The sequence below is a fragment of the Raphanus sativus genome, chromosome 1, assembly GCF_000801105.2.
Source record: "Raphanus sativus cultivar WK10039 chromosome 1, ASM80110v3, whole genome shotgun sequence".
In the NCBI taxonomy this organism is placed as follows: Eukaryota; Viridiplantae; Streptophyta; class Magnoliopsida; order Brassicales; family Brassicaceae; genus Raphanus; species Raphanus sativus.
The window spans coordinates 21,963,986-21,978,082 of NC_079511.1; the positions used below are offsets into that span (position 1 = coordinate 21,963,986).

The 14,097-nt window shown below is 32.7% G+C and overlaps 2 protein-coding genes across 2 annotated transcripts in view; one reads left to right on the plus strand and one right to left on the minus strand.

Annotated features, from left to right (window-relative positions):
• Window positions 1-10,537: 10,537 nt before the first annotated feature.
• Window positions 10,538-11,570, minus strand: LOC130497630 (uncharacterized). Its single transcript, XM_056990572.1, has 3 exons — window positions 11,387-11,570; window positions 11,024-11,172; window positions 10,538-10,954 (listed from the first exon to the last, which is right to left on the minus strand). The coding sequence occupies exons 1-3, from the start codon at window positions 11,568-11,570 to the stop codon at window positions 10,538-10,540; spliced, it is 750 nt and encodes a 249-aa protein (XP_056846552.1).
• A 747-nt stretch (window positions 11,571-12,317) lies between these two features.
• Window positions 12,318-14,097, plus strand: part of LOC130510474 (probable indole-3-pyruvate monooxygenase YUCCA10) — a 2,493-nt gene continuing 713 nt past the window's right edge. Inside the window, exons 1-2 of the mRNA XM_057006812.1 lie at window positions 12,318-13,131; window positions 13,538-13,780. Of these exons, the coding sequence (XP_056862792.1) occupies window positions 12,523-13,131; window positions 13,538-13,780 (852 nt within the window). The 5' untranslated portion in view covers window positions 12,318-12,522. The remainder of the gene's footprint in view (window positions 13,132-13,537; window positions 13,781-14,097) is intronic.

The following is a 14,097-nucleotide window of genomic DNA, read 5'->3' on the forward strand; positions in this document are numbered from 1 at the left end:
AAAATTTGTGAAATAAAATAGGAACAAGTTTTGGTTTACTCTTGTGTTTCATCATAGTGTTCATGTATGTTAGTGTTTTTTCTGTTATGAACAATATATGTCGTTCAATAGAATAAAAACTACATTTGATTCAGATATGTAATTAGTATTTTTTATAATAGATGTTCTTATGTTAATGTTTTTTTTTTGGTGAAAAATGTTAAGTTCTTATGTTAATGTTGACCCATATATATAAAGCTCGAACCATATCATAACTACCAATGTGAAAGCGTGCAATCTATAATTGAATCTAAAGAACGTGTCTAAATGTTTGAAAATATAAAATAAAATAAGATTTTTTATAAATTAATTATTTTTGTACTTTATAACAAAAGCTAGTTATTTTTCTAACGTTCTTAGAAAATATGGTCTAGTCAAGACGAACAAAACAAAATATTACAAAAGTTAAGCCTCGAATTTTCACCAAATATGGTTTCTTAAAAATGATTGGATTATATACACTTATATCGAGTTGAACCATTTAATTTGTTTGTCGATTTAGTTTGCTTCTTCTTACTATACATACTGAGTGTCTTATGTATCCTTTTTATAGTTTTATGTGTTTTTTCTATGAATGGAGATTTTTTTTCCTGAAAAGTTTGTTTGTATAACGTGAATTATTCCTTGAAATAGTATTGTATATTATAAAAATAGAGAAAATAGTACCACGATAAAGAAAAATGATAATTAAGTGTAGTCCACCTTTTTTTAGTTCAATATGGAATATTCTGTACTATTAAATTCGAGAAGGGAAAGACACAATGCGTAAAATTTATGTAGTATTTTTTTGATTATTTTTTAGTATAGTATGGAATATGTTCCTACCTTCATTCCCAAAAAATATATCATCGATTACTTTGAGAGTTACGTCACCCGTTTTGACATAAGCCCTAGATATAACCGAACTGTCAGGTTCTTAGTGTTTGATGTTTCCAACAACAAGTGGAGGGAGAAAACGTTGATAGATATATTCCGGAAGTAAGAGGGATTGATAGTTTCCCCGGTGAAACCAATGACATAACTTCCCGTGGTCTATTGAATCATCTTCCTCCATAAATTTACCCAACTGTGAATTTCATTAAGTTTCGATCCATCAAAGTTCATTACCTTTTTATCCATAGTGTATTCAAAGACGTAGAATGACCACACCAAATCCCACTATTGTAACCAGACCAAAGCACACTATTGTAACCACAACAAGGTGGCAGTTTCCAAACTGTCATTAAATTTGTTTAATTACAAAAATGCTATGGGATCACAATATCTTTGGGGATAAACCACCAGAGATCACATCGCACTGAAGAAAACCGACATATTGAAACTTTGAATTATGGAGATTCAGCACCGGATAAATGCTCTCCCATTGAGAAGAAAATATTGGCATAACAAACTAAAAACATCACCATTAGAGAGTTTGGCGACGACCGAGACAATTAGACACATAAAATCCTTATTCATATATATAACTATACTAGAAAAGAAAAGAAACGAGAGTACAACCAACAATGGAGCCAGTGTTGAGATCTTGTTTATGAAATTACTGATGTAAACTTTTGAATTTCATAAATTGAAGGATGAAATTGAAAAAAAAACTAAATAAGAGGAGGAGAACAGAACCACCAACAGAATACCAGTGGTCCTAGATTGATGTTGTAATTTCACTAGAACAAAATTGTCTTCTTGGTCGCATGCGAGAGAAAAGTAGTGGTTTTGAATGAATATATATTTAAACATTATTTATTTAAAACTAAGCGCTAAGCACTTACATTTCTCATAAATAAGTGAATAGACTAATGGGCTTTTTAAAGTGAAATACAAGATAGCACTAAAAAAGTTTGATGTCACAAATTTGAAAAAATCAAAAAAATTATAAAAAGCTCGAATTTGAAAACATGTATTCTGAAACTATATTTTTTTATATATAAAGGTCTTTTTTCCTACTAAATGAAACATTTTGGTCATTTTCCTTCCTAAGGTCTCTTTTTGTGACAAAAATTTGAAAATAGTATATTTTGGAGAATTGCCACTTTTTAAATAGTATCCTTATTATAATATGTAAGAAGAGATTTATGCGTCATATGTGAAACTAACAATTTTATTTTATTTTATTAATGTCTGAAACAAGTGTTACATATATATATATAATTAAGAAGGTAAAAACCAACATACTGAATCATAACTGGAAACATAGAAAGATACATCAAATATCTTAAAGGAAAGACAGCTTAGTTGTCCCTTGAAGGTTCTCTTTAGAACTTACTGTGAAGTCAAGAATGACTATCATGACCAGAAAAGATTGAAAGCATCCGTCATATAGCACAATCTTAGATATATCTCCGGTTACCGAATTCACACATGCTTGTTTTTCTTCAAAAGAAACTGATGAGAAGGATTGACAAAGTTTTGAAATTTTCTCAAAAATAACATGTACATCGGCCATCGAGCATGAGAAAAGATATCATCAATGGTATCCTTATGGTCTGTAGAAATGCATATGTTTTCAAAATGAAGGTCACATGCACTATTCATAACACATTTTATGCACTTTAATTCTACTATGAACCTACTTGGTGAACAAGTATACGCTTCACGAGCGTGGAACCTCATCGTGCAACTATTGTCTCTTGCAATCCATGTTGCACCATTATGAAGGGACGCGTTCCTCCAATTTGCATGGGCATTTCATTTGATAGTATCCTTTACTGATGGAGGCCACAATTCTGACATGCCCATTGCTGGACTTTGTAGCTCCTGACCAGCATCTTGTTTAGTGACTTCAAACCACATTTTGGCATCTTCGTCAACTATCTGAACTATCTGCGAAGTAGTTTCCTGTATTGCAACAATATTCCAAACATTCCAAATCAACCACATAACAGAAAACACTATGCCAGTACCCACTGCATTATATATTATCCATGAGATTCATCAGGTACAATAGAATGTCCTCCAAGGTTCTTGAGAAACCAGCCGCTGTTTTAGGCATAAGCGACTCCAACCAGATATCCATATATGTATCACAAAGAAATATAACATGATTGATAGTATCTAGGAAAAAATTACACAATTTACAAGATGTTGCCACATAAAGTCAACGCGAATTGAGCCTATCAGATACTTCGATGGCTCATGATAACACGGTCATAGGAACATCTTGATCTTCAGAATTGTCACAATTTTCCAAGCTCTCCTTTTCAGTTCTATTTGTTGTTGCTCTAGTGGAGATCTGTTGGAAGAGCTACGAGCTTTCATATTGTGGGCCAACCAATACCCACTTTTTATTGTGTAAGAGCCATGGTTTGTATGCGCCCAAATGTATTTTTTCTTCCTGCCTCCCACATTTAGAAACAAGATCTCTCACTTCATTCTCAGGAGACAAATCTATAAACCTACCTATTCTACACTTTCCATGCTGATCTAAAAGCTCAGAAAGCAGAGGTTAAAGTTCATCGTGAGCTGTTTGTTGACTGGTCTCCAGAGTTCCTCATCAAAAATCCATTTGCCCAGCCATACCAATGTAGTATAGCCTTATCATATGTACTTTACCAAGCCTTTACAAAATAAATCCCTTCCCAACAGGATGCTCCACCAAGCGTAAGGGGGCTGGTATCCCATACATGCATCAAGAAAGATTTTTTTTTTTGCATCGTACCTTCATTTATACGCCATAGCAGCTAGAATCGTCTTTTCACTCAGGAGTTTCCATGCATGTTTCACCAGTAAGACCTGGTTGACATATTCAATGTCACAAAAGCTAAGACCATCACTCTCCTTAGATTCTAAAAATTTCTTCCAAGCCACCCAATGGACCTTTCATTCCACCGAAGGCCGACATTGCACTCATGATTTTTTTCGACAATGGTGTTTAGACAAACGAAAGCACTTCACTGCATATACATGATGATCCATCGCTATTGACTTTAGGAGTACCTCTTTACCCGCAAGATAAATTATCTTGGTAAACCATCCATTCACTCGCTTGTTCAGTTTCTCTCCAAGAAAAACAAGGAACTTCTGCTTGGACGACCCACTAAAGCATTTGGAAAGGCCTAAATATGAGCTTTCCCTCCCTCTTTATCACTATTCAGTTTTCATCCAGTAACTGTTGCATAATAGGATCAACCGCATCTCCAACATAATCGAAGATTTCTGGAAATTAATTTCCTGCCCAAACACCCTCCCACAGAGCTCTAGACAATTGAGAAATTCAGTACATTCAGCTAGTGGAGCACAAAACAAGAACAATGAATCATCAGCAAACATAAGGTGCTGCAGCGCCGGACAATTCCTCGTTAGCTTCTTTCTCGTTATTTCTTCTCTCAGTTCTGCTTGCTTCATAATATGAACCAGCGCATCCACACATAGAATTAATAAGAATGGATATAAAGGGTTCCCTCGAAGTATTCCACGATCTGGCACAATATGCCAAAACGGCTGACCATTCAAACTTTCACTTTTTATTTTTATGGTTAAATTAATAATGACATATAAGAATATTAAGAAAAAATAAAAACAGAAAATAATGAAAATTGATGAACAACAATTGTTTTAAGCACAACTAGAATATAGTAGAATTACTGTTAACCAAAATATAACATTCCACATAAGTCAATTTAGACCATAGTCATTGTTCAATAGAGTAACTTTTAGTGATGACCAGTAAAACTAATTGACAGAACGAAACCGAAAATACTTCCAAACAAAATTAGAAAGCAAACCCTCAACCTAGATTTTTAACGAACTTTTGGATGATTTCAGACCAAAAGTAATAGTCTAGTTTTAGCACAAGATTGCAAACCAACATTATTTTAAACAAAATCATCCATTAACGACAAACAACAACTTGATTGAACCTTCATCGTTGTTGGATAATAAAGTTTCTGATATTTAATGAGTAAAAGTCTTTAATTTATCGATAATTTCAAAAAAAAATTAAAGACTTTTATTTGCCTTCATCCAAAATATTTCTTTCTGCAATAGTCAATACAATTTTTTTTGTTATAGGATTTCAGATTTGATGACAAATGACAAATCATCCTTCATTTTCTCTATTAAATATTGTTGGTATTAATTATTTAAAGTGTTTATTAATATCGACAAAGTCAATAAAGAAAGGAAAACAAAAACATTTATCAAGAACGTTAGAAGGTACCGTCATCCAAAATATAGCATCTTGCAACAGTAAATGCAGTTTTTTAAATAACAATTCAGACCAAAAAGCAACCTTCTAGTTTTTCTACCAGATTTCATACCAAAAGTATTTTGTTAACAATTTAACCGTTAAGAACAAACAACAAATTGAAATGTCAATATTTCCGTAAAAAATGTCGGCTTTAATGATTAAAAGTGCTTACTGGTGTCTGTTTCAATGATTAAAAGTTCTTACTAATATCGAAAAATTCAATAAAGAAATGGAAACCAATAATATTTGTCAACAACGTTAGAATCAAAGAATTTAACTTGTCTTCATCCAAAATATAACTTCTGCAATAGTGAACACAATTTTTTCTCATAAAATTTCAGACCATAAGTAATTGACTAGTGTTTTCAAGAACATTAGAAGGTAAATTCTTAATCTGAGACTTTAACTTACCGTCATCCAAAATAAAGCATCGTGTAATAGTAAATGCAGTTTTTTTTAAATAAACATTTCAGACCAAAAAGCAACCTTCTAGTTTTTCTACAAGATTTCATACCAAAAGTATTTTGTTAACAATTTAACCGTTAAGAACAAACGACAAATTGAAATGTCATTGTTTCCGTAAAAAATGTCGGTTTTAATGATTAAAAGTGCTTACTAATGTCAGTTTTAATGATTAAAAGTTCTTACTAACACCGACAAATTCAATAAAGAAATGGAAACCAATAATATCTGTCAACAACGTTAGAATCAAAGAATTTAACTTGTCGTCATCCAAAATATAACTTCTGCAATAGTTAACACAATTTATTTTGTCATAAGATTTCAGACCAAAAGTAATCAGCTGGTTTTGTCTCAAGATTTGATACCAAAATTGTTGTTACTAATTTAGTCTTTAACTTACCATCATCCAAAATATAGCATCATGTAACAGTAAATGCAGTTTTTTTTAAATAACATTTCAGACCAAAAAGCAACCTTCTAGTTTTTCTAAAAGATTTCATACCAAAAGTATTTTGTTAACAATTTAACCGTTAAGAACAAGCAACAAATTGAAATGTCAATATTTCCGTAAAAAATGTCGGCTTTAATGATTAAAAGTGCTTACTGGTGTCTGTTTCAATGATTAAAAGTTCTTACTAATATCGAAAAATTCGATAACGAAATGGAAACCAATAATATTTGTCAACAACGTTAGAATCAAAGAATTTAACTTGTCGTCATCCAAAATATAACTTCTGCAATAGTGAACACAATTTTTTCTCATAAAATTTCAGACCAGAAGTAATTGACTAGTGTTTTCACAAGTTTCCATACCGAAATTACCTTTTTAACCATTTAGCCGTTAATGAGAAACAACAAATCGAACCTTCATTGGTTTCATTAAAAGAGTTATCTGTTTCATTTACTAAAAGTGCTTACTAACATCTGAAAAGTCTACTTGTCAACAACTTTAGAAAGTAAATTCTGAATTTGAGACTTTAACTTGCCTCCATCCAAATAAAACTTTCTGCAACTATCAACAAAATTTTTTGTCATAAGCTATCAGACCAAAAGTAATCGTCTAGTTTTGTCACAAGATTTCATATCAAACATATTCTTAGAAAAAGATAGTTAACAGATTTGATGACAAATCATCCTTCATTTTCTCTATTAAATATAGTTGGTCTTAATGATTTAAAGTGTTTATTAATATCGACAAACTCAATAAAGAAATGAAAACCAAAAAATTTGTCAAGAACATTAGAAGGTAAATTCTTAATCTGAGACTTTAACTTACCGTCATCCAAAATAAAGCATCGTGTAATAGTAAATGCAGTTTTTTTAAATAAACATTTCAGACCAAAAAGCAACCTTCTAGTTTTTCTACAAGATTTCATACCAAAAGTATTTTGTTAAAAATTTAACCGTTAAGAAAAAACGACAAATTGAAATGTCATTGTTTCTGTAAAAAATGTCGGTTTTAATGATTAAAAGTGCTTACTAATGTCAGTTTTAATGATTAAAAGTTCTTACTAATACCGACAAATTCAATAAAGAAATGGAAACCAATAATATTGGTCAACAACGTTAGAATCAAAGAATTTAACTTGTCGTCATCCAAAATATAACTTCTGCAATAGTTAACACAATTTATTTTGTCATAAGATTTCAGACCAAAAGTAATCAGCTGGTTTTGTCTCAAGATTTGATACCAAAATTGTTGTTACTAATTTAGTCTTTAATGAAAAATGATTAATAGAACCTTCATAGGTTTTGTTAAAAATTATATCTTAATATTAAAATGCTTACTAATATCAGAAAATTAGATAAATAAATGAAAAACACTTGTCAACAACATTAGAAAGTAAATGGCTGAATTTGAGACTTTAACTTCCCGTCATCGAGAATCAAACCATCCACAAAAAACAGTACAACTGTTTTTCATTGGATTTTAGGTCAAAACCATCAACTGAGAACTCATTTATAAAAATAAAATATATATTTTTGATATTTTCATCAGTTAATTATAATTTGATTATATATATATAATAATTTTCCAAACTCATACCTCTATGGAAAATATAGGACATTCTTACTCATTAAAACTTAAGAGAAATAAAGAAAAAGAAACAACAAAATGCAAATGTGTAGCCATACATTAAGTGTGCATTCTTATATATAAACGGAGTACTAATATTGACACTAGTAAATGAAATATTAAGTGTTGTTAAGTTTCTGAGTTGCTTTGTATTTTTTTCAAAAGCCACATATATTGGTTTAGGGCACCAAGAGTGACAATGCACTGTCCTCCTCATTCAATTTCATATATCTGAGTAAGAGGCAATTTTGGTGTAACTTTTGGCACAACAAAATGCAAATGTCTAGCCATACATTAAGTGTGCATTCTTATATATAAACTGAGTACTAATATTGACACTAGTAAATGAAATATTAAGTGTTGTTAAGTTTATGAGTTGCTTTGTATTTTTTTAAAAGCCACATATATTGGTTTAGGGCACCAAGAGTGACGATGCACTGCCCTCCTCATTCAACTTCATATATCTGAGTAAGAGGCAATTTTGGTGTAACTTTTGGCACAACAAAATGCAAATGTCTAGCCATACATCCATTTGCATTTCTCTTGTGGTGCGACCTAAATCTCACACCTGTTTGTTTCTTTTATTTAACATTAAAGCAACCAACTTTTTCAATGGTTTCAATTGTCAAACGGATAAGTGGTAGAAGAAAAATCTGTTTCGACTTTAGTACACCCGAACGTTAGGAGACGTTTTTCATCACTACCAATCTTGAATTGCGTGGGAATACAAAGAAACCATCTTTTGGATACATGCAAAGTAAATAGATTCCAGTAATGCACAGACACGTTCATTTAACATATAACGTAAAAAAATGTATATAGTAAATCAATATGTGTCATTTCTCTGTTAAACAATGTGTGATGATTGTTCAATTCATTTAAAATATTTCTTTTTATAACTTTCCCAAAATATTTTACAGAAAAACTTTCCCAAAATATTAAGAGAACATCGATAAGGTTAACCACATGTATCACTCTAGTACTGATCATTTCAATATAACTCCTACATATTTTTAAACTTACAATGGTTCTTGTTTTCATTATAAATTATTTAGATAGAAGAAACAACCTTAAAAGCCTTTAAATATAATTGTTGGAGATCAACACAACAAAAAAATCCACTAGACAAGTCATGGAATGTAGATCTGCTCAATGCATACATACATCCGGACGATGTTAAGATCATCAGAGGTATGGCAATCAGCCGAACTCAATGGCCTGGTTCTTATGGCTGGGCATTTACAGAATCTGAGAAATATTCGGTTCAATCAGGAATTCGAACGGAAACCATATACCCTGATAAGGACCCAAGGATAACACCTTTTGGACCAAATATAAAACCTCTACTGGCCTTTGCATGCAAACTAAAGTGCTCACCAAAATTGCGGCATTTTATTTGGCAAATACTATCTGGAAAATTACCAGTGTTCAAAAATTTAAAGACACGTGGTATTGATTGTGATCTTGGATGTAATATATGTGGAGCTGAGGAAGAAACAGTGCATCATGTTCTTTTTGAATGCCCACCAGCTCTACAAACATGGGCCTTATCAAGGATACCGTCCCCCCCAGGAATCTTTCCCTCAACATCAGTTTTCACAAGTTTGGATTATCTATTCTGGAGGCTACCGAAAGAAGTGGACTCAAATTATTTTTCTTGGATTATGTGGTATATTTGGAAGAACAAAAATGATAAGATTTACACAAATAGAAATGGGAATCCGCAGGAAATACTGCGGATAGCGGAACTTGAAGAAATACTTTGGTCAGAGGCACAATTATTGATACCAAGTCCTCATGGAAATGTTCAGTCTCCTACCGATTGGCAAACTTTGGGATCAACCAGGGTATGTTTTGTCGATGGATCTTGGAAGGAACAAGATGTATTTACTGGACAGGGGTGGTATTGCCGACAGATAGATTCAGAGGACAAGATGATGGGGGCGATGAATCTCCGACGTAGCCTATCTCCTTTACACGCAGAATGTGAAGCGCTGATTTGGGCAAATGAATGCATGAAGACCCTGCAGTTCTCAGATGTGGTTTTTGCTATGAATTTTTTTCAACTGGTGAAGATGGTGTCCTCACCTGAAAAATGGCCAGAATTCACTACGCGTATGGAGGAATTTCGCCGAAGTAAGACTTTCTTTCCAAATTTCAATATCCGACATATTCCAAGAGCACAAAACACAATGGCGGACAAGCATGCACATGGGGCAAGGAGTTCACCTTCAACTATGTTATATGTCGATTCGATACCTCCGGTTTGGCTTTCTTGACCGGCGGAATCACGTTAGAGTAGCTTATTGTTGTCAAAAAAGAAATTATTGGAGAAAGACCAAATACAAAGAATATCAGTCTCTTTCTAGAGAAATTGTTTTAAAATACCATAATTTAAATACCATTTTTAAATCCCATGAATAGAAAATATACTAATATTCTAGTTTACGCTTTATTGAATATTGTTTAGGCTTTAGTATTAAGGGGTTGGGGTTGAGTTTATAAATGTTCTATAAACATTTAGAAAAATTAGCTTACTGTTATTTTATCACAAATTTAGAGTATTTATTAAAATAGTCATTTTTTTACAACAATATGGTTAATCGCTTAAGAGACCACCAGTTCAGATAGCCAAACCGAAGGTAGGAAATCGACATTAACATAGCTGAAGGTGAACTCCTCGCATCGCGTGCAAACTTGTCCGCCATTGTGTTTTGTGTCTTTCGAATATGTCTGATCTTGAAGGTAGGGAAGAAGGTCTTACTGCGAGAAAATTCTTACATATGTGTAGCAAAAGCTGACCATTCGTCAGGTGAAAACACCATCTTCACCAGTTGAGAACAATCCGTTGCAAATACTACGTCTGAGAATTGCAGATTCTTCATGCACTTCATCGCCCAAATCAAGGCTTCACATTCCGCATGTAAAGGTGATAGGCTTCTTCGAAGATTCATTGTCCCCATCATAACATCCTCAGAATCCATTTTCCGGCAATACCAACCCTGTCCTGTGTAAATATCTTGCTCCCTCCAACCTCCATCGACAAAGCAGATTCTGGTATCCTCCATATACTGCCAGTTAATCTCTGTCTGGAATTGTCCCTGATTTTTCTGTAATAATAGTTGCGCGTCCGCCGAAAGTGTGCCTTCAACTTCCGCTCGACGCAGGACTTCATGAGGGTTCCCATTTTTATTCTGATAAATTTTATCATTTCTGTTTTTCCATATATACCATAAAATCCATGGAAAATAATCAGAATCTACCTCCTTTGGCAATCTCCAAAAAAGGTAATCTAGACTAGTGAAAACCGATGATGATCGGAAAATTCCAAGAAGAGAAGGGATCCGAGATAAAGCCCACGTTTGCAACGTTGAAGGGCATTCAAAGAGAATATGGTTTACGGTTTCCTTCTCTGCACAACAAATACTACACCATAGGTCACATTGTATACCATGTGCATAAGATTCTTTGCTACTGGCAGAGTTTCCGATAATACTTGCCAATCAAAATTCCTTAATTTTGGAGAGAAATTAAGTTTCCATGCAAACGCCAATAGAAGTTTAATACTCGGACCATGTCTTATCACCCTAGGTCCCTTATCTGGATAAGACGACTCAGTTTGTAACCTGATTTAACCGAATATTTCCCAGATTCTGTAAACATCCATCCATACATATCTGGCCTTTGTGTCCTGCTAACTTCCAAACCTCGAATAGTCTTCACATCGTCTTGATGGAAATACTCATTAAGCAAATCCATATTCCAAAAACGGTCGATCGGATTGATGAGATCGTCCACCACAAGAGACATGTTTAATTGAAATTTTATTAATTGTCATTCATTATTGTACATCATTAAGAAAAATAGTCATTCATTAATAGTAAATATTGAAAATTTGTATCAAACTTGTGGTAGAATTAAATTTTTCTTATTTATATTAAAAATTGAAATACTGCCACAAGGTAAAAATGCTATATGTAATCATATTTTCAAGATGATTGCAGTAGTTTTTCAATAAACATGACACTAATATTGTCTTTTACTGCGAAGTTAGATAGTCAAGTTAAACATTAACTATTTTAAAGAGATGCCTATATTTTAAGTAGTTCACTGTAAATATAAAATAATGGGTGTCAGTAAAATTTTAAGAAAATTTGGTCAGTTTTAGAAAAACTGTTATTTCTCAGAAATTTAGTAGTCATCCAACTTATATACTTGATGTGTATTTCTAAATTAAATAAAAATCTCAGAATAATAAATGTTTTCAGATTCTGTTTTCGGCACATATGTTATACTTTTATTCAAATTTATACAAAACAAGTATGTATTAATATCTAAGCAAGTATAGTAGTTAATATCATTGTCAACAATGTTAAAAAATAGCATAGTCAAAACAGATATATATGATCATACATCCTCTCTGCCAACTCACCATTCAAATTGTAAGCCACACAAATTAATAGTTATATTTGTTACCTTATGCTCTTAAATTTGTAACGTTTATGCTAGACTGTATTTCAACTGAACTCTTCTTTATTTACAGAAATTAGGTATATAGTTCCAAAACAGTCAGCACTAATAAAAACCATTTTGCATTGTTTTACAAGTGTCAAAATATATTAAGATTCCATATTTCATCCTTTTTGCTCACACATATCATGATATCTCAGTGTCCTCATATATACTCGATAACAACACAATTAATGAACATCTCTCGATAACACAAAATAGAAAAACTATCAGACCTAAAACACAAAAAGATATGGAGACTGTAGTGGTGATTGTGGGAGCTGGACCAGCCGGTTTAGCAACATCAGTTTGTCTAAACAAACACTCAATCCCAAACGTGATCCTCGAGAAAGAAGATATATATGCATCACTTTGGAAGAAACGATCCTACGACCGTCTCAAACTCCACTTAGCCAAAAGCTTTTGTCAGCTACCTTTCATGCCGCATGGTCCCGAAGTTCCAACCTTCATGCCCAAAAATCTTTTCATTGACTACCTTGACGCTTACGTAACCCGTTTCAAGATAAATCCTAGATACAACCGAACTGTGAAGTTGTCAACGTTCAATATGTCCAACAACACGTGGAGGGTAGAGGCGGAAAACACAACGACCGGGGAAACCGAGGTGTACTGGTCGAAGTTTGTTGTGGTTGCGACCGGAGAAAACGGAGACCAATACATCCCGGCGGTGGAAGGGATTACTACTTTCCCCGGTGAAATTGTGCACTCTAGTATTTACAAGTCGGGTCATAACTTTAGCGGTAAAAACGTTCTTGTAGTAGGAGGGGGAAACTCGGGTATGGAGATTAGCTATGATCTTAATAACCACGATGCTAATACAGCCGTTCTCATTAGAACTCCAGTAAGTATTAATTCATTAATGTTCATTTGGTCTTTTGATTATTATTTTCTGAATGCATGAACGTTAAAGTTACACACTTCTTTTGCATGTCAAAATGTTGTTTAGAATTTGATTTTTTTTTCTAATATGAAATAATTACTCATATGCCTCTTAATTAATGATAATTGATACTTTGCCCATCATAGTTTAATATTTTTTGGATTATTGATATTGCTGATGGAAATGACATTTGACTTAGCTTAATATAATATATATCACTATATTTGGTTCCTTCAACTTTAACAAAGAAAATAAATCTTAATTTTCTCAAAAATAATAAACGCTTAATTAGCATATACCTAAAAATCTTAAGCTTTTTTGCGTTACCATTTGTCATTTTACAAGTTCATTCCCTAAATGTATGCAGAGACATGTACTCACCAAAGAAGAGACATATTTAGGGATGTGGTTGTTGAAGTATTTACCGGTGAAAGTGGTTGACATATTGGTAATGATGATGGCTAAAACAAGATTATTTATGTATGGAGATCCCTCCAAGTATGGGCTCCTCAGACCAAAACAAGGTCCTTTTGCAACCAAATTCCTCACCGGCAGAACTCCAGTCATTGATGTGGGAGCTGTCCAAGAGATTCGCGAAGGCAAGATTCAGGTATCTTCCATTGTCCATCAAATTTATATTCATATTTGTTAATTTAGTTGCATATGAAATAATTCAATAACTAAAAGATATATATAGACATATGACAAATGAGGAATTAATATATTAAAATTGCAAACAAGAATTTTTTTTTGTAAAGGAAAAAGATAATAAAAGAAAGAAATAAAAAGGTATAAAAAGTAATGTAAATTTATGTATACATATTTCAGAAAAGACACTGACTTCCAACATGAAAGTTTTTTTGGTTGCTAAAGAAACATCAAAGTTTCATCTTCTATATTTTTCATATCATAAGAATGAAAACCTTT

Coding starts and splice junctions, on each gene's coding strand:
- LOC130497630 (XM_056990572.1), bottom strand. CDS start 11,570: ATGTCTCTTGTGGTGGACGATCTCATCAATCCGATCGACCGTTTTTGG. Junction 11,173..11,386: donor GAAATATTCGGTTAAATCAG/GTTACAAACTGA, acceptor TTTGTTGTGCAG/AGAAGGAAACCGTAAACCAT. Junction 10,955..11,023: donor TTTGGAGATTGCCAAAGGAG/GTAGATTCTGAT, acceptor AAAATTTATCAG/AATAAAAATGGGAACCCTCA.